The 23,295-nt window shown below is 57.1% G+C and overlaps 2 protein-coding genes across 2 annotated transcripts in view; one reads left to right on the top strand and one right to left on the bottom strand.

The window, feature by feature from the left end:
- The window catches only part of VOLCADRAFT_90241 (uncharacterized protein), a gene marked incomplete at both ends in the record, with an annotated part of 8,197 nt that extends 6,688 nt beyond the window's left edge, over positions 1-1,509 (bottom strand). Inside the window, 5 exons of the mRNA XM_002949775.1 lie at positions 180-361; positions 452-519; positions 580-779; positions 1,054-1,161; positions 1,420-1,509. Coding sequence (XP_002949821.1) covers positions 180-361; positions 452-519; positions 580-779; positions 1,054-1,161; positions 1,420-1,509 — 648 coding nt within the window. The remainder of the gene's footprint in view (positions 1-179; positions 362-451; positions 520-579; positions 780-1,053; positions 1,162-1,419) is intronic.
- Positions 1,510-1,712: 203 nt separating this feature from the next.
- On the top strand, positions 1,713-6,074 carry VOLCADRAFT_80842 (uncharacterized protein). Its single transcript, XM_002949882.1, has 6 exons — positions 1,713-1,914; positions 2,011-2,035; positions 2,261-2,352; positions 3,241-3,341; positions 3,768-3,870; positions 5,169-6,074. The coding sequence occupies exons 1-6, from the start codon at positions 1,850-1,852 to the stop codon at positions 5,305-5,307; spliced, it is 525 nt and encodes a 174-aa protein (XP_002949928.1). The 5' UTR covers positions 1,713-1,849; the 3' UTR covers positions 5,308-6,074.
- The last annotated feature ends 17,221 nt before the right edge of the window (positions 6,075-23,295 follow it).

Raw genomic sequence — 23,295 nt, 5'->3', positions numbered from 1 at the left:
CCCCGGCCCCCACCGCCCCACCCTCCCCTCGTCACTCACCATCACTTGGGGAACCCCCACTCTATCCCTTCCCACCAGCCGCATTGCTACGACAGCATACATACATACATACATACATACATACATACATACATACGCACAGGAGTTCCAGCCCCAACTCTCCCTCTCCCCGGCCCCACCCAAAAGTCCGCGGCGGGTGCATCGCAACCTCCGTCCGTCGACACGCCCGCAAATGGCAAGAAAGGTCGTACACCGCTCTGTAACGGCGCCTGAGCCGTAGCTGTAGCCGGCACAGACGCCACCATCAACCCAGTAGCGATAGCAGTGGCAGTAGCAGTAGTGGGCAGCGCTCCGGTGGCGGCTGTGGTGGTTGTGGCGGCAGCGGCGGGTGATGGTTGTGGTCGTCTAGCCCCTGGAGAGCCGCTCGCGCCCGGACACAAGTAGCACCCACCATCACCATCACCATCACCTCCACCACCACCGTCACCTTCGCCACCACCACCAGCGCCATTGGCCCCTCTAGGGCGGTTTGGTGGGGGGGGAGGTGGCGGTGGAGGGATCTCCCCTCGGGCGACGTACCGCAGCATGTCGTACTGATCTCTGAGACCGACACCCTGCACATTCCAATCCAGGGAGGACGTTATTCCCCTCAGACACAACTCCAAAATAGGTATGATGGCAAGTGGAGCCACGTGGGTAGGTCTTGCCGTAAAGGGGACGATGTTTTCCCCTTTGGAAGATTTTGATATTGATAGAAAGGGGCGCTTTGGGGTGATGGGCTGCGGCCAGGTGTGGGGCAAGAGAGCGAGAGAGGGCGGGCGTCGGACCCGGGGAATGGGCGGGGGGGGGTTGGGACACGTTCCCCTCCTTCCCATTCGTTCAGCTCCAAGAGGGGAAGGAGCTGAACGAAGGGGGTCAGGGAGGTCTGTGTCGTTCAGTTTAAAGCACCAGCCTCCCTCTCCTTCATGTCGTACATCCCAGTCCCTGTAAGTCCTGCCAATCTCCAGGCCGCCTTTCATCAGCCTGCACGCGCAGGACCCGTCTGCACATTACCTGGACCAGCAGTCCGAAGTCCGCTAGGATGTGACGTTGCCAGGCTGGTTCCGCAGTTGCGACGGCATGGCGTAGGCGCCGGCAGGTCCTGGCTAGGCTTAGCAGATCCTGGGGGGAAAAGGGATGTTTGGGCGGACGGGGTATTGGACGTGTGAGAGGATTGGGCGTAATTGCCGGAGACTGGGAAAAAGATAAAACACAACCGGGTACTAGGCGTTCCTGATACGCAAGTATAATAATGCGGCACTGCCGTTACGTTTCTTATATAGGGGAAAGCAGAATTTCAACCAGAACGACTTCGACCTCCGAGTGCTGACGGAAGGCAGGAAGCTTACCTGTAAAGTTGGCGCACAAAGGAAGTCTTACCTTAAGAGAATCTATGCAAGAAGCAATTTGTTGAACGCAGAGGTCATCCAGCGATTCGAGTCCACCTGTGCCGCTATGGGAGTCGTCCATTTATCACGGAATGGTTTTATAACTCACGGCAAAGAACTTAGGCATACTGCAACATGAGGGTTGCTTTCCTATGTCGATGGCATACGCATAAACTTCTTCCGGTGGAACTCTAATCCGTTAACTGCATCTTTGTACGGCACAGGAATTTTGTCGATCACCTCTCAGGCGGCTATTCGCTCGCTTGCTAGTTCGATTGTTTTTAGCAATTTCTGTGATCAAGTTAATTGACAAGTGCTTTGGAGATTGCCGCCATACGTTGACGTTCTCTGCCGCACAGCCGCGCTTCTGCCTTAAGCGTACAGTCTACGGAATCAGGAAGAAATCCACAGACCGTTGTATAATGGTTTGTATCAGACCCGCGACGATTGACGATCTTATGCAGATGCAACGATGCAACTTGCTCTGGTGAGCGTGCTTGCTAGTACTTAACTAGATAGTATTTAACTTTACATCTGCAACCACTTGCTCGTTTTATTCCCCGCGCATGATGGTTCCACTCAGCCTACCGGAGAATTACCAACTAAAGGTATGTCGAGTAGCAGAACGTGAAGGGATTGTGAAGGTATTACTAAAGGTTAATTTGCAATTCCACGCCGTGGCAGCCAACTAGGGACTGTCAAAAGCTGTTGGGTCGGCCGTCCTATCCAGGTAGCTCTCGCGCCCTTTCTACCACAGTCGCACAACTACATATTCCTTCCTCCTGCCGCCCGACATGCGCCACCCTTTTCCCCCCCAAAAAAATCCGCCGCAGTACTACTTGTACCACATTCTATCTTGGCCTCAGCTGCTGCAAGTCGCGGAAGACTATGACGGGAAAATCGTGGGTTACGTCCTTGCCAAAATGTGGGGACGAGTTTGGGAGAGGGGAAAGGGGTGGCGGGAAGGGGGGTGAGCCAACGGAAGCCGGGGCGAGGGGAAGGGGATTGGCGGGAAAAGGGGAGAGGCGCGACGTGACAGAGGGGCGGGTGGCAGAGGCTGGGATAGGGGAGGACAAGCAGTCGGAGTAGAGGCGGCGGGAAGGGGGTTAGGAGGGAAAGTGAGCGCGGCGGGTGGCGGGTGTGGAGGGGACACTTTTCGCACTAAACGGAATCCAAACCTTTTTAAAAAAATCCCCCAACAGACCACTCTGCCGATATCGGCTCGTCTTGGTGTCACAAATTCGTCGAGCACTGCGATGAGACCCTAAGCATGCCGTACATGCCGTACTGTCTGTGCCCTGGGTCTGTAGGAAATTTCTATCGGAAACGTGACTTTCTTTCCCTCCTGTTTGGTTATTCGTTGTGGTGTCCATTGTTTTCCTCTTTCCCCCCGTTGCCTTTCCTGATATGAATTAAGTATTTCCCCCCTCACTGGTTTTAATGATTGCTCCTTACCCCTTGCACCCTTTCCCACCAGGCCTCCTTGTTACCCGCCATACACGCACATACATACGCACATACATACGCACATACATACGCACACACCTTCCGCCTTACCCCCCCTGTGGTCCTCCGCCCCCTCCTCCCCCTCATACCATCACTTCCTTATGTGCTGATCCCACCATTTCTGTCACACTCCCACACTCCCACCCCACACTCCCACCCCACACTCCCACCCCACACCCACACCCCACACTCCCACCCCACACTCCCACCCCACACCCACACCCCACACTCCCACCCCACACTCCCACCCCCACACCCACACCCCACACTCCCACCCCACACTCCCACCCCACACTCCCACCGACAGGGAGGAGGACGCCTCGGAGCCCCACGGCCACATCACCTCGGTTGCGGTGGCTCGCACCCACCGGAAGCTGGGGCTGGCGACCAAGCTCATGAATGCAACACGTGGGGAAGGAGGAGGGGAGGGAGGGAGGGAGGGAGAGGGGAGAAGAGGTCGGGCGTACGATGAGACGGATTGTTGGGGAAGAAGTTTGGGTGGTGAAGGTCCTGGCGCGGGTGGTGTGGCCATGTGTATGTTCGTGTTCTGGTACGACGAGGGAATGCCCCGCGCACGTGTTTTGCATAACGCGCGTGGCGAGTTGTGTCGTATATACATGGAATGAGGGTGGAGTACGTTGGAATGAGAAACCCAACCCCTGTGTCTTGTGAATGTAAACTATACACATACATACATACATACATACCTTTTGTGTGTATGTATGTATGTAGTGACTTAAGGAATATAAATACGTGTCATACCTTAACTACCACACTACCTAGCTAACTGCCTAACTAACTACCTGTCCGTCCTCTTGATTCCTCATCTCCCAGATAAGGCCATGGAGGAGGTGTTTGGGGCCAAGTACGTGTCACTTCATGTACGGGAGACCAACAAGGTTGCCGTACACTTGTACACCATGACGCTAGGATACGAGTAAGTGCAGGAGGGGATGGGTGGCGATGGTAGTACACGAAACACGAATCATCCCCACCCGGGGGGGGGGTCGTCATCCGAATGCAGATCCCATCCTGGCCTTGGTCTCCTCCTGTCCGTGTGCATATGACCCAGACGACCCAGACGACCCAGACGACCCAGACGACCCAGACGACGACCCAAGCGACCCCAGCGTCATAAAGGTGTAGATGTGCCTGCGAATGCCAACTGCAAAAGCCGCCAACTGCGAAAGCCGCCAACTGCGAAAGCCTGAAGGAACTGGCGGATGACTTCGTGGGGTTCTTGGAAACCATGTCCGGTTGTACAAAGCGACCGCGGCTCCTACCTCGGCCTGAGCCTGTGCGAGCTCTCCTTCCACGTGGTTTCCAGACGGATGGGACGAAGAGCACAGCCCAGGATAGGGAAAGGGGGGGGCCACCAAAGGAAACCGACGACGGACATCTCAAGAAGGCAAAGAAGGCGCGGGCGAAAGCAGTTTAAGAAAACTGTGCTCCCCTTTCCTCTGCTTCAGGGAGGTCTGCTAGCTAGTGCCGGCAGGATACTCAAGAGAGGATGCGGTGTGGCTGAGGGGAGACTGACTTTGCGAATCATGTGGGCCGGAGGGGTGGGGGGCGACGGCGCTCTTTGGGGTGGAAGGGGGTGGGGGTGGGGTTAGATGTTAGTGGCTATATGGCCCTCCCAGCTTTTACGGACGGGCTCCCACATTTTTAATGCGGAACTTGTATAATTACGGACGGGCTCCCACATGCGGAACTTGTATAATTAGCGTGCTATGGAATGATGTCAATGATATATTCGTAGAGGGGTTGCAAAACTCAACAAGTGACACAACTGCGCTGACTGCGGCTACATCTGGAGCAATATCCGCCGTTGGAGTCCAAAACGCGATGACGTAACTGCCCCTAAGTAGCTCCGGAACCACCTGCCAAATGCCTAAGGCATTCAATATAATGTCCGCAAAGGCGCATTCCTGCGCGCGTGAGAAAGAAAAGCGGATCGAAGGGGGTGACGAAGGCAAGGCCAATGCGCTGAAAATCATTTCGGACAGCTAGATTTCAAACATTTGGATCTCAACAGCGTTGTTGGGTGGCGGCAGCAAGAAGCGCCTGTTGCGTGTTGGGATGTCCGGGCGGATGGTGGGAGGCGTTGGGGACCGTTCGATCTTCTTTTCAGGTTTGCATTTGTTGGTCTTGGTTGGTGCTATATGTCGACATCGGCGTTGGCACCATGTATTCCAACCATGTGCGTGTTATTGCTTCCGTACTGTCGTACGACAGGATTTACGACAAGGAAGGCAAGTACTATGCCGATGGCGAGGACGCGTACGAGATGCGCAAGTATTTCGGAGCGTCACGGCCGGCACTTGCGAAGAAGGCGGCGGCGCTGACGGCAGCGGTGACTGGGACAGCCATCTAGGCGCCGGCGGCGCCTTGGCTCCGCCGCTGTGCCGGCGGCGCTGTGTCCGAGAGAGCGGAAAGGCAGTAGCGGCAGCCACGGCAGCAGCAACTGAAGCGCAGGCATGTGCGCGGTAGGACCCAACATGTCACCTCAGCCACGAACGTTCGATGGTTGAGGGCGTATACAAAAAAAAATTTACGCCATTCTTGCACATTTTGGATTGCGGGAGATGTAGCTCCGAAACCCACCCAAAAGCCAACCGACACGCATACACAGAACACATCCCGCAGCTGCGTGTTCACTCCGCCTCTTTCGCCCGCTCCGTGTCCATCATGAACCCGCGCACCACTCGAGCATTGCTGAAGCTGGTGAGCCACACGCTGTAAGTAAAGAAGGTGTGATGTCGCACTTCACCACCACAACGATGCGCCGGAGGGAAACTGGAGGAGAAACAGCATTGCAAGGCCTCAAGGCGAGACTGCGTCGTTACCATTTCCTTCGTACGACAGTCAGTATTGTACGGCAGGAGTTGGCTTGTTAGGTTTATGGTACTGCATGTGGTTTCATGGAACCGGAGCCTGCGGGCTGTAGGGAGGGGGCGCCGTTTGCTGCACCGCTAGGCGGGGGGGGGTGCCGGTTGCCGTTGGGATGGGATGACGAGCGTGGGATGACGAGCTGGAGCAAGAGCTGGGCTCCCCTCCTGGCGGACATGCAGGGGAAGGAAAGCAATACCTGCGCGGGTAACGCATTTTTGCCACTTGTGGCTGAAGGTCGGTGGGGGCTTTGGCGGCCGCGGGGGCACGGAATCCGGCGTTCCCAGAAGCGCATCTTCACCTGCATGGCTGGAACATGCGCGATCGCTGGACAGAATGTCTTGCGACATGACAGCATCTTGGTTTCATAATGTGGGAGTTGTTGTTAAGGGGACAATGAGGAGATCCGGATCAATGTGATGCCTCGAAAATATCGTCCGGGTGTCGAAGTTGGCTGGTTAGCTCGAGGCTGTGACTTGGTTAGCGTACCCACCATGCAGCTTGTGGGTCCCTTGGGGCCGTGAGCCTTCCGGCACAGGCGAAGCGCACCGATACCAGCCATGGCATAAGCTTTGTAATTGACGCAAGCGAGGTGCTTTCCCGTGACTTCCCGAAACGATCTACATGTTAGTGGGTTCTGACGCGTTATCGTTACAGCGTCAACACGGCAGCCCCAGGACAAACGTGCTGGCGTAGTGCGACGATAACTGTTTGAGAACGACTTGTCAAACCGCGACAGCTAAGCAATGCGAGGTCAAACATTCCAATAAAGTTGAAAACTGGTCTGATCTTGATCAGGCCGTGGCGGAACGAGCATTGGCTTCGCGACAAGCTAGCTTCGCTTAAACCACCCCTGTTGAGCGCGCCACGCCTAGTTGCATAAACATGCTTGCTGCAGAGGGGAAATTTTATGATATGAGATGCAATTGAGTACGCGTTGTGGGTCCCGTGCTGCAGCAAAAGGGACTTCGCACCGGCAGGACGACCACGCAAGAACCTGCGACAGAACCATGAAAGCCGCTTCCACAGTCGCCCCAAATTTCATATAGCTTTACCTCTATTATATTGGAGGTCGTGTATACATTCACATCAAGTACGCTTCGCTGATACCATTCTTTTCACTGTCACGTAAGAGGCTTCCCGCTCTGGCGCTCCTGAAGCTCGGACTTGAACCACAACTCAGGCTGTTGACTATAGGCCTCTTTTCTAGGTTCGCACTGGTCTGACTTTCTTTGTCTCGAACCGTGACTCTCGCAAGACTGGCTCTGCCGGGGCGATGGGCGCTCCCGAAGCTGGAACGGAGGGGCCACCCTCGGCATCACCTCCTGCTTTGGTAGCCGATTTATCTCTTGCGGACATGCCACAGCCTGGCCAGGTGTTGCAGCAGGGGCAGCAGGACCTCTCAACGAACCAAGGCTTGCAAGTCGTGTCTTCGAGTACCTCACCAACCGGAGCAGCTTCTTTGTCTTCTACTACTACAGCACAAACGTCTTCTGCTCAGTCAACGGTTGCTAATTTCTCGTTGCCAAATGCGCTGAGTCTTTACGCATCCACTCAAGCACAAGTCGGGCTTCCCGTAAGTGCACCGAGGCCGGGTATATCGACGCCAAGTCCGCTACTTAACGCATCAGCAGCAGCATTGCAACAAACTACGGCGACTGCAGCTGCGTATTATAATACGCTACTTCGCTTCCCGGCGGGCGCGCCAGGCGCTCCCGGAGCGAGCAACGTAACTCCTCAGCAGCTTGCGCAGCAGGCTGCCGCCCAAGGATTGCGGCCAATCTATTCTCAACCTCTTTCGCCACATGTTCTCCAGGCCATGCAGGGCCTCCAAGCAGCTCAGGCACAGCTGCACGCAACGGCGCAGGCCAACGCCGTTGCCCAGGCTGCGCACGCCCAAGCGCAGGCGCAGCTGCAGGCCGCCGAGGCTGCCAAAGCCGCACAGCAGGCACAACAGCAAGGCACCAATGGCAGGGCGACTTCGCCGGAAGCCTCGCAGGCATCATCGACCGGTGGGCAAGGTGCGGCCGGGGGTGGAACTGCGTCGCCCCCTCCGGGGCTGCCGGGTACGATGGCGACGGCCACAGGCGGTCCCGGCGGCCTTGCAACCTCGGGGGTTCCACACACCCCAGCTGCAGCGATGCAGGCCCTGGCCACCGCGCAGGCAGCATTACAGGCAGCGCAGGCGCAAATGGCAGCAGCCGCGGCAGCCGCTGCTGCTGCAGCTGCGGGCCAGGTGCAGAGTCAAGCCGCAGGCCAGGGCGGCGCCGGCCAGGGTCAGCCTGGACAGGCTCCAACGCCAGCGCAGCTACAGGCTCAGGCGAGCTTCCAGGCGCAGTTGGCGGCAGCGCACTTGGTGAGCCGGAATGCAGCGGCCGCAGCAGCCGCGGCAGGCGCGGCGGCAGGTGCGCAGCAGGGCTTGATGCGGCCGCCCTTTTCACATGGCGCTTTGCCGTTACAGCAGCAGGCAGGCGCCGCATCGGCAGCGACGGCGGGCCAGCAGACTATCGCCACGGTAGCTCAGCAGCACGGGGCCCTCGGACCGGTGCCAGGCCCACGGCCACTCACACCCCATGTCGCGTCCACATCGGCTGCTGGTCCCGGCTTGACTCAGCACGGCGTCGCACCTAGTATTGCCAGCCAAGCTGCCGCGGCGGCGGCGGCCGCTGCGGCGGCGGCGGCGGGTCAACAAGGCAGTAGGCCGCCTACGCCGCCGCCAGCTTTGGCACCGCCGGGGCCAGTGGCGGCGGCAGCGGGGGCGCCGTCGGCAGCTTCCAGTACTGCTTCTCACGGGCATCTGCAGGTCGGGCAGTCGGGGCCTTCGGCGATGTCAGCGCAGACCCCAGGAGCTGCGGCAACGGCGCAGTCACAACCGCTCGGACTCGCGTCTCTTAGCCAGCAGCATCAGTCGCAGCAGCCGCAGCAGCAGCCGACGGCGACGACGACGACGGCGGCGGCGGTTGCACCTGTTGCGGTTGGAAATGGCGAGGGACAACTGCCGCCCGGCGGTCTGTGCAGCGGGCCTGTACTAGTTGACGAGCAGATGCAACAACAGGCGCAGCAGCAGTTGCAGCTGCAGCAGCTGCAGCAGCAGCAAGCCCAGCATCTGCAGCAGATGCAGCAAATGCATCAAATGCAGATGCAGCAAATGCAGATGCAGCAGATGCAGCAAATGCAGCAGCAAATGCACCAGCAGATGCACCAGATGCAGCAGTTGCCCATGCACCAGATGCACCAGATGCCGCCACCGCCGCCTCCGCCGCCGGCCATCCCCGACGAAGACGAGTCGACGGACGAATCCGAAGGCGACACGACATCGCCAAGGAAGCGACGCGAAAAGGTATGCCCGCGCTTTGCGGCGTCATTTACAGCAGTTTTCCCGGATACAATTTGATACCTTAGCCTAGCATTTGTCCAACACCCAGATTAATTTTACTGTTTTATTTTGCAACCCGTGGAGTCGTTTTCATTTCTGAACACCTGACAAAGTCCTGTCAAACAGTTTCGTGTCGTTGACAGTTGACAGTTGCGGCTGTTGGCAGTTGATAGTCACATTAAAACTCCCGGGACTCGGGGCGGAGTCATCAGCATTCAACACCGAGGACTCCTTTGCGAGCATGCGGTGTGAACGGCTGAGTAGATTGTTAGCAGCCCTGATTCAGAACTAGAATCTCGCATAGGTCGTACACCTAATTCGATTGCCGTACACCCAACCGAACCGCTTAAATCCCCTCATTCCGGCGGTAACGGCTTTACCCTCTACATCCCTAGGATGAGAAGCTTACCAGCTTACGTAATGTCGTACCAGTAGTGTCGTACCCGGGGATGCCACCTTGTTGGGGAGAAAGGGGGGGTTGCTGCGTGTTTTAGGGACGCGCGGGGCCCCGCCCCAGACGATCTTATGCCACGCCACGCAACCCTCAAAACACATCTCTCCCTCTGCTCTCGCCGTGGAAACGACACCTGTTCGGAGAGCGAGGGCTGCGGAATTGCCACCTGGGGTAGTTCAGGGGGTCAGTAGCGTTATAATAGTGGTGCAAATTGTGTGCCGCGCCAAGTATCCCCGGGGGCTATAGAGCTGGAGCTGGTGGAGCGATAGCGCTCCACGTCAACCGTTACCGCGGTTGCCTGGCGTTGTGGGCTCTCCTTGCTTCGGAACGGAGGCGTAATACACACATACAGGCACATATACAGACACACACACACACACAGACAGGCACACAGACAGACACAGACACACAGACAGGCACACATACAGGCACATATACAGACACACACACTCCTGCATGGTCTATAGCTTAGTTGATATCTATGCGGCTCCACGCAGTCGAACATGTCTCTCTCTCGGACTTTCCCGCTCCCAGGGTGTGAAGAATGACTCCCTAAGTGCCCTCGCAAGGCACATGCCCTCGCAAGGGGCAGTGGAAACCTGCCATGAAAGCATCTTTAGGTTGCAAGACGGGCCATCCTGCGCTGATATGATCTTGTTTCAGCAGATTACCGATCGTTGGTCCGATCGTTGGTCCTGTTTTGGTTGCAACCCTTTTTATTTTCTGCGTACATATATGTGTATATATATGTATATGTATATGTATGTATGTATGTGTGTATATATGGTCCGACGGAGCCCCGGACTGCACTGATGCCGCCAGTGCCGTCGTACTGCACTGCTTCCTCGTCAGCAGAAGAAAAGCCATCGAGGCGGAGGTGGAGGCGGTGGCGGCATGGGAGACGAGGTGGTGTCCAAGGGAAAGAACAAGACGTATCGGGGGGTGCGACAACGGCCCTGGGGCAAGTGGGCGGCTGAGATTCGCGACCCCACTGTGGGTGCTCGCAGGTGTGTGTGTGTGAGAGAGAGAGTTAGAGTTAGAGAGAGAGTTAGAGTTAGAGAGAGAGAGAGAGAGATTGGGGGGGTACGCAAGGGTAAAGAAGCGCGTGTGGCTAATCGATATGCCATTGCAATATGCGGCAGCATCGACAGCGGCAGAACGTACATGGTGGTGGTGGTGGGTTTTTTTGGGGGGGGGAAAGTGCGGGTGGACCCACATTAGAGCCTTTGGGGTCCTCCTTGCAAATCACGAAATCGGCATCCTGTGACCTCGGTTGGTGGAATCGGGGATGGTGGGGATTGTTGTTGTTGTTGGTGGGGGCGGGGGTTGTAATGGGGGGGCTAAGTGATCTGTTTGTCTGTCTGTCTATGTGTTGCCAGCCCACGTCACCCCCGCCTTGAGCTGCCACCAGGAAAAGCGATTGAACTTTCATTTAACGATATTATATCTTCATTACTTAACGTTTTGATGTATGATCAGCGCACTTGAGTAAGGCGGTTGTCAGTTAGAGTTTTTTTGCGTCACGACTGCAAATCGGCGCAGTCTCCGTAACGCAAGGCTGTTTTTCAACGCGATTTGTGTCTGTCGCCAGAGCACACGCAAAAGTCCGATCTAGCTGCCGGTCTACAACAAGCCCCGCTACCACCACCACCCTGCTACCACTCATTAGGATCACAGGTTCCCAGGTTACCTCCTCCACGAGCTGTGGCAAGTCTCCAACCTTCCACTATGCCCTCCGCCGCGTCTCGTTTCATTAGTTTTTTTAGTTTTGCCGGCTTTACATCTTCAGTGTGCAATTCTCAAAGTGCTAACCTTTTATATTCTCCGCTAGGTGGCTGGGCACGTTCGACACCGCGGAAGAGGCTGCGCGAGCCTACGACGCCGCCGCACGCGCCATCCGCGGGCCAGCCGCGCGCTGCAACTTCCCGCTCTCCGCCGCCGACGACAGCCACCACTACCACCACAACCTGGAGGTGCAGGCCTCAGCGACAGTTTCCGGCGGTGCGGGCCAGGACACCCGAGCCATGATGGGCCCCGCTGGCGGACCGGGCATGGGGGCCCTGTCGAACGGCAACCCCGGGCAGATGGGTGGCGGTGGAGCCGGGGGCGGTCCGTCGAGCTCCGGGTCGCAGGGGCCTGTGGGGCCGGGGCAGATGGGCATGGGCGGACCCATGGGTCCGTTGGGCGGGCCGGAGGACGCCTCCTTGATGGGGGGCTTGCCGCCGCAAGTGGACTTGCCGAAAGGTAGGTCGTTCATCCATTTCCGAAACGCCGCAGTAAGTGCGTGTGCATGTGCCGGTTTGCGCTGGCGCGGCGCTGTTGCATGTGTGTGTGTGTGTGTGAATGTTTCTGGGAAAGGGTGAGTCCGTGCTGTGCGCGGCGGTGGTGGTGTTTGCGTGTTGTTTGCGTGACTGGGGAGGCAGGCCCGTATACGGGGCGGGAGGGTGGGCATGAGTGCGTGCATGAGTGCGTGCGCGTGTGAGCGCGTGCGTCCTGTAGTTCATCTTGACATAAATATGCTTCCAGCTGTTAATGTCCATCGTGGCAAGCAGCTTGCCCCGTCGAATCCCGCGCATGCAAGTGCGTGCCACTTGGCCGGAGGGCAGCCACTTGCCCGGGTGCACGTCTGCATGTATGTCTGGAAAGAGTGATTCTGGTCAGCTAGGTAGGCAGACACCTGTACGCGCGCCAAGAGGGGCGGAAGAGGTGCATTGTGCGTGTGTGTATGTATGCTTACGTGGCTCTCGAGACCCTGTATGTTCGTTACCGCTTAATTCCATCCCCTGCTCTCTCTTGGGGGGGCTGCTCTACGGCTCTGTCTCTACGGCCTCTCCAGCGCTTTCCCTAGGTTCCCTTGTGAAGGTGTATGACGTGTACAATGACGTGTACGCACATGCAGAGCCTTCGGTCTTGTCTCCTTCCCGCGCAATCAAGTAACCTAACCGGAGTGATACAGAGTGGCAGATGGCACCTGGGTCATGATGCATAAGTTTGAATTCTTGTCTAGGACCATGATAAACGCTTCTTTGTTGTTTTTCCTGAGGACCTGTTACTACCCTTTCTTTACCGCCCTTTCCTCCTTATTGCCTGATCATCATGGTTTGTCTTTGTCCACAGGCTCAGGCTTTCCTAACCTTGGCTCCGACGCCCCCGCAGGCAAGCCGCATACCACTCTGCGGTTAAAGCAGAAGGGGCCGAAAGCGGGTGCTAAGAGAACTGGTATGTGCCGTAAAAGTGGACGTGGGTGGGGGTTTTTGGGTGTGAATGTGGACTGGGTAGATGGATGGATGGATGTGTCACGGTTTGAGCGAGCCTGCCGAATTGATTTACCAGGTCAAAAAACAGGGCGATTTACCAGGGCAAGAAATTGTTGCTGGTATTTAGTTTGTTACTATTGGCTTGTTTCCTGATATTGTATCCAGTTGCTGTTGCTTCTGCTGATTCATGATGTTGATGATGATGATGATGATGTTTATGTTGTGCGCAGGTATGGACGATGCGCTGATACAGGCTGCGATGCACGGCGGCCTGGGGGCGGCTGACATCCACGGGGCGATGTCGGTCAGCGAGGCGATGGCGGCTGCGGGTGCAGTGGGCCCGCTGTTGGGGCCGCTGCCGGGGCTCAATGGCGGCAGCCCGTCGGTAAGATCTGGGTGGGGCCCCTCGGCGGCCGCCTGTGGTGTCGTTGTTGTTGGAGCCGCACGGCGGTCGGTAGGGGGGTACCCCTGGTCTGGGATAGAGTTGGGTATGGATGGCTTGAGTTGAACATGGAACCAGGAACAACACGGTACACGTCCCCGTGGCCTCTTCCCTACAAACCCTGCTTCGTTCGATGCCCTTTTTCGGTGATTTCTGTGTGATGACAAGCTGTCCCCAGCTGGCCAGCGAAAAGAAGAGCCTTGTCTTGCGCAGGGCACGCTCGAAACATTTTTGCTTTTCGGACGTGGACAAGCGGCATAGGTGACGCAGACGTAAAAAATGGTTTTGCCTGTGTGCATCGCCGATCACGTGATCGCCGAGAACCCCACTTGCGCCACCCGCCCGCCCTTGCAACGCAGAGCTTCCCACACATGAAAGTGCAGACCGGCCTGACTCCCAACTTCAGCGGCTGGCATGGCCCCATACCGTCCTTCGGCTCCAGCGGCATGATGGGGGCGTTGCTGCCCGAGTGGCCGCCGGGGGGGTCTATCGGCTCCGCGGCGTCTATGATGATGCTGGGCATGTCGCCAGGCGGCGAGCTCGGCATGTCGTACGGCAACACGTACGGCAAGTCGGTGGACATGTTGGACATGTGTGCTCAGTTGATGGAAGCTGGAGGTGAGGATGCTGGATTACGCGGGCGTCATCGGTGTGATGTGGTGGCAGCCAGTGCGTGTTGGTGTTGTTTGTTGTGTATGGTGTGATATGAATCGGCAAGACATGTTGTGGTTGATCTCGGCACAGTTACTACGTTTCCGCATGCCGGGCTTTTGTTCACCGCGGACTGCACTCCGCGCGTTTCTGCCCGCTGCTGTTGTCATGAATGCTGGCTGTATGCCGTTATCAAGCACCCATGAGACCAGGCGTGTGTTTCTCGATTCAACTCTCGGCTTTAATCTGTTGTCATGTCCCTGTGTGCACCTGTGTGTGCACCGTGGCGTGGGTTGCACGTCACTCTGTGAGTTATGTGCCTCTCCGCTGGCGTTAAGGTGTGCTCATGTAGCTTGTGGCTCTAAGGGGGGGGGGCTCTTGGGCCCCTACCTCTCGCTCGTATGGGCACTTGTGACATCTCTCTGGGTAACGTATCCCCGAGGTGTAACACAAACACGCACACACATGCGCACACGCACACACACACACGCACACACACACGCACACACACGCATGTGTTCCTTTCGTTCCCCCGGCTCGCCCTCACCCTTGCCGCGTGTGCTCTTGGCCCTGCCGCGCCCCCCTCTCTCTCTCTCTCTCCATCCCAGTGGTCGATCCGCTCTCAAACCTGGGCAGCCTCCGCAACGAACTCATGCTGCCAGCGGACTTCAAGAACGAGTCCGTGAGGCCCGGCGGCGACGGCGAGCTGGACGAGCACGAACACGAGCTGGACGAGATGATGATCCTGGGCACGACACCTGACTTTGCACGCACACCTACTGACCACTTCTTCCGCTCGCCAGGTCTGCACCACGGGTTTCCGATGTCCGGGATGGGGCTGTTCCACCTTGCCGGGTCGGGCGGCGGAGCCGTCGCCGCCTCCCCGGGGCCGTTGGCGAAGGCGGCGCCGCCGCCGCCGTCAGGCGGCGGCAGCAAGGCCGCCAGTGGCAGCGGCAGCGGCCTTGGAGGCGTAGCCGGCGGCGGCGTTGGCAGCGGCAGCGGACTTGGCGCAGGGGCGTTTGGCTCCCGGGGCACCAGTCCGCCGAGCGAGGGTAACGGCCCCGGCGCTGTCGGGGCTCCGAGCGGTCAGCTGGGCTCCCCCCGGGGTGCATTCCACTCGCACCACCACCATTTGATTCAAGCAGACCCATTGTTGGGGATGGGGCGGTTATCAGACGGTGAGGAGCCCAACAACGGCTGTGCAGATGACGAGGACGAAGACGACGAACTCATGGGGATGTCCCCGGATGTGCAGACGCTCAAGTCTAATGGGCCGTTTATTCGGCAGCCCGGCTTTGGGACATTCCTGAAGCAGCAGGTGGCCAGAGGCGCGTTGGCGGCGGCGGCAGGAGGGCCGCCGCTGGTGGCTGGCGGCAGTGGCAGCGGCGGCGGCAGCGGTGGTGGCGGCGGTAGCGGTGGTGGCGGATGCAGTTCGGGGAACAGCGGCGACTTGCCACCGTCGTTGTCGTTTGCAGCTGGCATTGGAGATTCGCCGCTCCTGTAACAGTGATGGAAGTGGTGGTGGCCCCTTCCTCACCCCCCGTGATGTATAGATTGTTGCAGGCAGTGCCTGCGTCCGGTGGCACGCCTCGTAAGGGCTGGGCATGGCTGCCACTCTGACCAGTTGATCGCTGCTGCTGCTGCTGCTGCTGCTGTCGCAACTTCTGCTGCTGCTGCTACTGCTGTTTCCACAAACTACTACTGGAGGTGTCTACTACTACGATATTGATGCTGCTGCTTTTACCTCTACTACTACTGCTGCTGCTGCTGCTGTTTCTATTGATGTTACTACTACTGTTAGTGCTGCTGCTGGTCTCGATGCGGCTGTCGTGCGAAGGCACCTTCTTGACGACTTCCGGCGACCTGCTGACAGGGGCCGGCCCTGTCGGTTGGCCCCCTGGCGCGTGCGCGTGCACAGGAGAGGGGAGGAGAGAGAGACACACATAGAGCGGGAGACAGCCCCTAAGAGCGCTCCCTCTCTTTCTCTATCCGTCGCAGTCTCTGGACTGTCAGCCTGACTTACGGCACATGCTGCGCCAGAGGCCTCGGCGGGCGCCGGCACCGGCGGCGGCGGCGGCGGCATTGATTGCTACTGTAACGTGGTGTGTATGGCGTTACCGTCGTCGTTACTGCTCTCTCCACAGTGTCGCTATCACTGGTGCGGCGGCCGCCGCCGCCGCTGTCGCCGTTGCCACCGCTGCGGCGACCGCCGTGGCTTCTGCTGCCGAGGCTTCGGCTCCTGCCCTGTTCTGGCCGCGGATGCGGCTGGTTGCCGTCGCCCGTGAATCATCCATCATGTATATGTTTCTGTTCCTTTTCTTGTACGGCATATATCATCATCATTTTCGTCGTCGTCGTCGTCATGATAACCATATGAGCAATACACACAGGGCTTCATATCGCCCTTTTTTACCACCTAACGGTCGGGGAGCATTGCCCTGCTTCGCTGTGAGGCTGCTTTTAAATGAGAAATTCCCCGCCCGTCTTGTGCGTCCTAAGGTTGTCTGTCTTCTTTCTTTCTTGCGAGTATGCGAAGCGCGGAGGCAAGAGCCTGCCGCGTGAAAGTGGAATGTGGCTTTGTGTTTTGTGTTTTACAGTTCCCGCTCTCTCCCTCCGGAGGATCCGCAGTGATCCGGGGGGTAGCATCGGGCGGGATCTGGGCACATTTCTGAGGCGCACTTGTAGGTTCTCGAAAGCTTTTGCGGGCAGTTTGGAAACCCTGCCGTGTTGTCTGCTGCCTGGGCATCGTTGCAGTAACTTTATGAGGTTGTTGTGTACGTGTGCGTACGTGTGTGGCGTGCTTGCCCGTGTGCACGTGGGTGTGAAACTTGTGCGTACTTAGGGTGATGTGTGAAATATCCCCTACAGATGCGAGTATGACGACGGTGCTGCTTGGTAGGTGATGGCATGAGGATGGCGCGTGTGTGTATGCGCCATGTCCCTCCCCCCCACAACAAGAGCGCGAGAGGAGAGTGGTCTGCGGAAGAGGGGGGGCTGGTTTTGCATGGGGGGCCACAACGGCCCACGGGCATTTACACGACCTGCGCGTCCACACGCTCCCCGCGAGCGGACGCGTCGCAAGTCAGTCGCAGGGCCACAGTCTCCTCTATGCCGGCGCTTAAACACGGTTTCTTTGTTACGTCCGTATGTCGTTCAGTTGGTTAAGGAGTGGTTGGTGTATGGATTGGTTGGTTGGTTTGTACGTCAGTCCTCAGTGTTTCGGAGGGAGGAACGGGTAAATCTCCGGTCTGTCACCTCGCAGTGCGAGAGGTGTGTAAGGTGTGCGTGTGTATGTGTGTATGTATGACTGTTTTGGACGTGTGGGCTGCATCAGTGTACTCCGCGCCCAACCCCCGTTCCAACCTTTTACGAACACAAGTATAGCACGTTGACGGCGGCGTGACAAGGGTCGCGGGGCTCGTTTCTCATACTCCCTTTTGCCTGAGAGAGTGTGTTGGCTGCTGCTGCTGCCACGGCTAGGAGCGGGAGAGGGAGGGGAGAGGACCAGACAGACGAAGTCCCACGTAACGTGTTGCAGGGGCTCGGTTCCCGGGTGGATACGAAAGCGTGTGAGGTTCACAAGGTCATAGCGAACTGGGAGTTTGGGACAATGGTTCTTGGGGTCCAGGGGGGTGCGCAAGGGACAGACGGGAGGTGTGTGATGAGCGCCTGACAATCCGTGAGCGGGACTGTGTGTGTGTGTGTGTGTGTGTGTGCGGAGAGCGGGTCGTGAGGGAGGTTGCCTCCGTCAAATGGAAAGTGCACCACATCGGTGTCGACCTGGCGGAGAGGTCGAAGGGGGACACCGAAGGGGGGTGGTGGAGGGAATTGCACGACGACGACGACGTCACGTGTCCGCCACAGTCATACGCTGCACGACTGGAAGGCGCTTTACACTGCTTCCAGTACTCGCACTCGCGCACCCGCGCAGGTTGGTTGGGTGGGTGGTTGTGGGTGGATGTGCGAGTAATTTGCAGAAGTCGGCTGATTCGTGTTGTTGGCTCTAATTATACCTTGAGCACAGCCAGCCTGCGTGCTGGAGCAGGCGTTGTATAGGTGGTGGTGGTGGTGGTGGTGGTGGTGGGGCTGCTGGGCACGTCTTGTGGGGCTGCTGGGCAGCGGCGGCAAGCCGGGGCAAGGGCACAGCTGGCGGAGCAGCTAAGGCGATGTGGACCTCTCCGGTCATACGAATATCAATTACGTGCCTCAAGGCTTAACGGTTTTGCTCCTCTAGCTGACCAGGCCAAACTGTCGCCCACGCTTGCTCCGCGTGTTGATTACCAGCCGCGCCCGCCGGGGCAGGGGCAGGGGGACACGGGGCGGAGCAGCAGGCCGGGGCCGAGATCGCTAGGAGGCTAGGGCTTGCAGTAGGAAGGAGCGGTAGGCCGGCCAACCTCCCACTCCCCCCTCTCACACCCACCCACACATACGCGCCTGCCGGTCTGCCTGACCGACCGACCGACTTAATAGATTCCCCGCGCCTACATATATGTGTTTTGAGTTGCTGTGCGCTTTTAATTGATACTTGGTGGGCGGCATCTCCTGGCTCTGTCGCTAAACGCGGAGGAATATGGGAGAGGTGGGGTGGTAGTGATGGCGGCGGCGGAGGTGGGCAAAAGAAGAAACGTGCCGCGTTGAAACGGACGATCTCGCGGCCCCTGTCCTTTCAGCGAGCGATAGGCCGCTTGACCCGGTCCGCTTTGCTATTGTCTTGTTCGCGTTTTGTTTGTCTTTGTTTTCGTTTTGTTTTGGTTTTGGTTTGGTTTGTTTTTTGGTCGTTCTTCTTCCACATTCGCTTTGTCAGGCGGCAGCTGGAGGGGAGAGCTGGACCGCATCAGCAGCAAGAGTACTACTACTGCCACCATTATACTGCTGCTACTACTTTTACTACTTGTTTCTTCTGCCGTACCACAGCTATAGCTTATGCTGTACGAAATAACCGCGTCACTGAAAAAGCTTGGGGGAGCAGCGATAAGACGTGGGAGGATTTAGATTTTATGCTTCTTTAAAAACGACTCCGTCGATATATCGGGTATCCTTGCATCGCTTTGTTGCTTTGCTGGTGCCCTCATACAGCAGCTGCCTTCCTCACCTCCCCGGGCAGCACGCTCCTGGCGCGGCAAGCGCGCATTACCACATACTTGACTTTTCACGTATATCGTGGGCAGGCTCGATACCGTGCAATGCCGTGCTGCAGTCGGCCGCGGCGGCGGGTTGAATATGGTGGGAGTGCGGCCCCGCGAGCACAGGCTAGGTTGGCTGGCTGGCTTTTTGCTGGGGGGCTTGCGATGCAAGCTAGTTGAAGGTAGTGATAAGACGCGGACCGGTTCCCGAGGCGGATTACGGAAAATGACTGGCGAGTGCGGGAAGAAGAAGCTGACGCGGTCGGGGGAGGCGATTGGGAAGAGCTCGAGGAGGGAGTTGGATGATGGCGCGGGGCAGTTGCGCCGACGAGGGTGGTGGCGGGGGCAGCAGCGGCGGCGCAGAAGGCTGACATTTGCCTGGGGCCGCCGCCGTATGGCCCCCGAAAGCCCATGTGCCCGGGCCCTGTATACGACATGTCGTACCTGTGATGTTTTTTTACCCAGAATCGCACGGTGATGGCTGCTGCACGATGACACTGTCGCCACGATGACCTGGCTTTCTGTTGGTGGCTGGCGGTTGTCACAACTGACTGCTCGGCGGCATGACTGACCCATGGGTCAGTGGGCCGGCGTGCTGTCGGGCAAATGCCTCGCTCGTTTCGTGGTCCTTCTGCCTCTTTGTTGTGCACCCGCTGAAATATGCTGGCCATCCTTTCGGGCTAGGCTGGGGGCACATGCACGGGCTCTCGCAGGCTCTCTCGCTCTAACGGGAAGCACGACAGGCGCCAAGATGCTCTGATGTGAAGCTGTTGCTGATATGGCGTGATTTATCTGATAGTGGTGTTGGTGGTAACGGTGTGCATAATACATTGATATCTAGGGGGCCCCTTACGCTGGTGCATAATAGCAGGCAGCCGATTGTGGGCGATATATGGCGTACAGCACAATGGCAAAAATGCCTCTCCTCGTCGCCCTTTTATTTCCTTCGGCAAGGCTGTTGCAGGAGGACAGGAAAACATGTCTCTTGACCGTTTTCTCCTCGTTCCCCCATCGCCTCCGCACTTTTTGCCGGCAGCGCACGGCAACACGTTGGAAAGAACGACGACAAGTAGGCAATTTGTCGTGTACCCTTTGCGGACGCCGCGTTTGTTGGTACTCGTACTTTTCGTGTTCCTCTCTTTTCTTTTTGCTGCATATATGGGTTTTAGTTTTATAGGGAGCCAGTATGGTTTTTCTAGCGTTCTTTTTATACAATAACACGATAACAATGAAACCGGGGAGGTCGTAAGCACCCGGGGAAAGCCGCGGGGATGTGGGGCGTTCGATTTGGCAGAGGGAAGGGATGTTGGGGGGGAAGGCCACAGAAGCGGACATACATTCTGGAGAGCTGGCTTCCCGATCTTCTCCGCGGTGGAAGTCATGCCCCTAATTACAGGTTTGCTTTGCTTAGCCGCATCGTTTTGCTCACCATGTGGTGGGAACATGCTGGGAGACACGAGCGCGTTCGCTTTGGACTCAAATATAACAACAGTACGAATCGGTCGTACGACGCGCCGACCCAAAACCCTGGAACCTTTGGATGCTCTCGTACTTAAGGCCTCCTATGGGGGCAATGGGATATATGCCGGTACCGCAGACCTGGAGTCTACGTGCCGTACAAACACACTTGTGTTAATTGAGAGATTTTACAGGTGGTGGCTGGTTGGCGAGATTTATGTAGTTGATGCTTTTTTGGTGTTTCAGAAGTTTGTTATGTATAACCTCGTGTGATGCCGCCACAAGTGCCGTCCAACGCGTTGTGTGTTCCAAGGGCGTGTCGAACTATCTGCATGGCTCTCGTACGCTCTCTGTACGGACATTCAGAAGTGGATGGAATGTTGCGTTTATACATTAAATACGAGGTTCCGTTTATCATATGTATGTGTCGGTCTGTCCGTCTGTGGTGCTGCGCCAACCGCTAAAACTGTGCTCGTCCTTGTAACGACCCGAGTTTTTGTTGTTCGTTGGCTTCGTTGCGGCGGTTGCCGAACTTGCTTAATAGCTTGAAGTGTAACCATACAAGAACCCCCGAAAGGATAATGCTCCCGGAAAGGGACTACGGTGACGTGTAGGTACGAATGAATGAAGGAATTGAAATACGGCTGCCAGGGGCATCGTACTGCGACCAGCCGGAGGCCCCGTACACCGGCTGTACATCCCACCGGCTTAGCTCCTACCGTCGCTATTTCCACTACTACTACCACTACTACTAGCACTATTATTATTGCTCTCGTAAATACAGCCGAGGGCGCTCGGGGTAGGTACCGTGGCCGCTATCCACACGCTCTTCCCCCTGTTTCTACATTGTGAGGAGGGGGGAAAGACTCGCCCCCGTATCCCCTTTCTTGTCCAAACCCTGAAAGTTGGTGCGTTCCGTCACTGCGCACCGCCTCTTCCGCTCCTTGGCCTTTCCGCCTCCTACTTGGTGACGCAATAAGTTGGCCAGATCTTGCCAATACCTGCTTGTTTGTCTGTCTGTTTGCCTCACGCGCCGAAGGATTTACCCAAGCCTAATTTCTAGCATGTGGAGGTCGGCGGCGGCGGCAGGAGGTCTGTTGAGGACGGCGATCGTACTAGCAGGAAGGAAGGTTTCGGTGCCGTACAACCATGAAATTCCTTCCGAGACGCAATCTTGGCTTTGTACGAAATTCCGTTTCGTGCATTACGTAAACTTGACGGTTGTTTTATCTTCCTTTTGGTTCCTGCTCCTCCTAAATCGATTGAGAGGTTTGGTTTGCTGGCCTTGTCAGTCACCGTGTGTCAAGATGTGCGTGCATTGGCACTCAGCGAATGGTGGCAATAACAGTGGCAATGTGTGCAAAATAGGGGTTGGGTTGCGCTTTCAAAGAGTGCGTGGCTGTGGGTGGGTGGGTGGGCGGTGTCGAGCCAAGAGGGGGAAAGGGGGAAGGTGACGCCTTTCCCCATCCTCTCTTGTTCTGGAGACTGGAGACTTGCTCCGCTCAGTTGTTGAAGATGAGGAGGCGGCGGACTTCGGCACTGAAGTCCCTCGGATGTCGCCCCGGTTCGGTGGCGTGGTAGCGGGAGGAGGAAAAGGGTGGGGAATGGAAAGCGCAGGGACCTGAGAGAGAGTGTGTGTGTCTGTGTGTGCCCTCAAAGCCAAGTGTTTGGCTTTGAGGGCTGCTGCGTTGCTTTTCCAAAGCTCGCAGGGGGAGAGGAGCAGTACACACAAGCCTCTGTGTGTAGGAGGCCCTGTAGGGGTGTGGGATGGGGGGCGCCGCGCATTGCTGTGCTCGTGTGTTCATAGCAGGAGCAGAACTCCTGGGAGGTCGCTTGTATGCTCGTGCATGCACATACATATGTGCATATATACACATATATAAATATTTATATGTGTGTATATACACTACATATAAATATATATGTGTATATGTATGGGTGCGTTTTTACTTGTTATACGCGAGTGATTTAGAAAGGTCGTCGCGAGGCCGAGTCACCCGAAGCAAAACCCCTAAGGAGGGACGCAGTAAATTGTCCCTCGGTTGCATGTTGTGTGTTGTATTTGTGTGTGCATGTATATGTCAATGAACTGAGTGCTGCTTCCACCGGCCATGCATGACTACATGATGCACACGACCGCGCATGTACGCATCATATTCCACTGCGTGCCATTGTACGATGTAACCTGGCTCATGGCTGTGCGGCACAGTATGGCATAGAGGCCCAGTCCATTGTGAAGGCGACGGTGATGGCAACGGTGACAGTTACGGCCACAGCAACGCCGAAGGTGAAGGCGGTAGTGGCAAACCTGAAGTGACAGTAAAGATGGCGACGCTTGTAGACGGTGACGGCGAAGACGGCGGTCAGAGCCCGGGGCGGAGGATGCTGGCAGTAAGAACGGATAACAGTGAGCGGCCGTCAGTTACATCCATCCATCGAACGACGGGGCACTGGCTTCGAGAGTTTCACCTGGTCAGCTCCAAAAGCAGTTTTTGGCAAGGCCGAACAGCAGTAGGCCCCTGGCGGAATGCAAGCGCATGGAGTGAAACCTTCTCACGTGGTGCGGCACGCGGTCGTAATAAATGCCAGGTGCCTGGCCCCTGGGTCTGCCAGGTGCTCAGCTCACCAGAAAACAGCTATGTTTCCCCAAAGACACTACCTACCTGGATCTGAATTGTCTGTTGTGTGCGGCCAAAGCTGGTGGATTCCGGC

The sequence above is a fragment of the Volvox carteri genome, assembly GCF_000143455.1.
Source record: "Volvox carteri f. nagariensis unplaced genomic scaffold VOLCAscaffold_16, whole genome shotgun sequence".
NCBI lineage: Eukaryota > Viridiplantae > Chlorophyta > Chlorophyceae > Chlamydomonadales > Volvocaceae > Volvox > Volvox carteri.
Note: the sequence above shows the minus strand (reverse complement) of the source record. Positions and strands in the feature narration are given on the sequence as shown.

What these genes read in the sequence shown, in the direction of transcription:
- VOLCADRAFT_80842 (XM_002949882.1), top strand. Translation starts at nt 1,850, where the DNA reads ATGGTTTGTATCAGACCCGCGACGATTGACGATCTTATGCAGATGCAA. An exon ending in CAACGATGCAACTTGCTCTG is followed by an intron (nt 1,915 to 2,010) that starts GTGAGCGTGCTT and finishes GGTTCCACTCAG; the next exon opens with CCTACCGGAGAATTACCAAC. An exon ending in CGGAGAATTACCAACTAAAG is followed by an intron (nt 2,036 to 2,260) that starts GTATGTCGAGTA and finishes AATCCGCCGCAG; the next exon opens with TACTACTTGTACCACATTCT.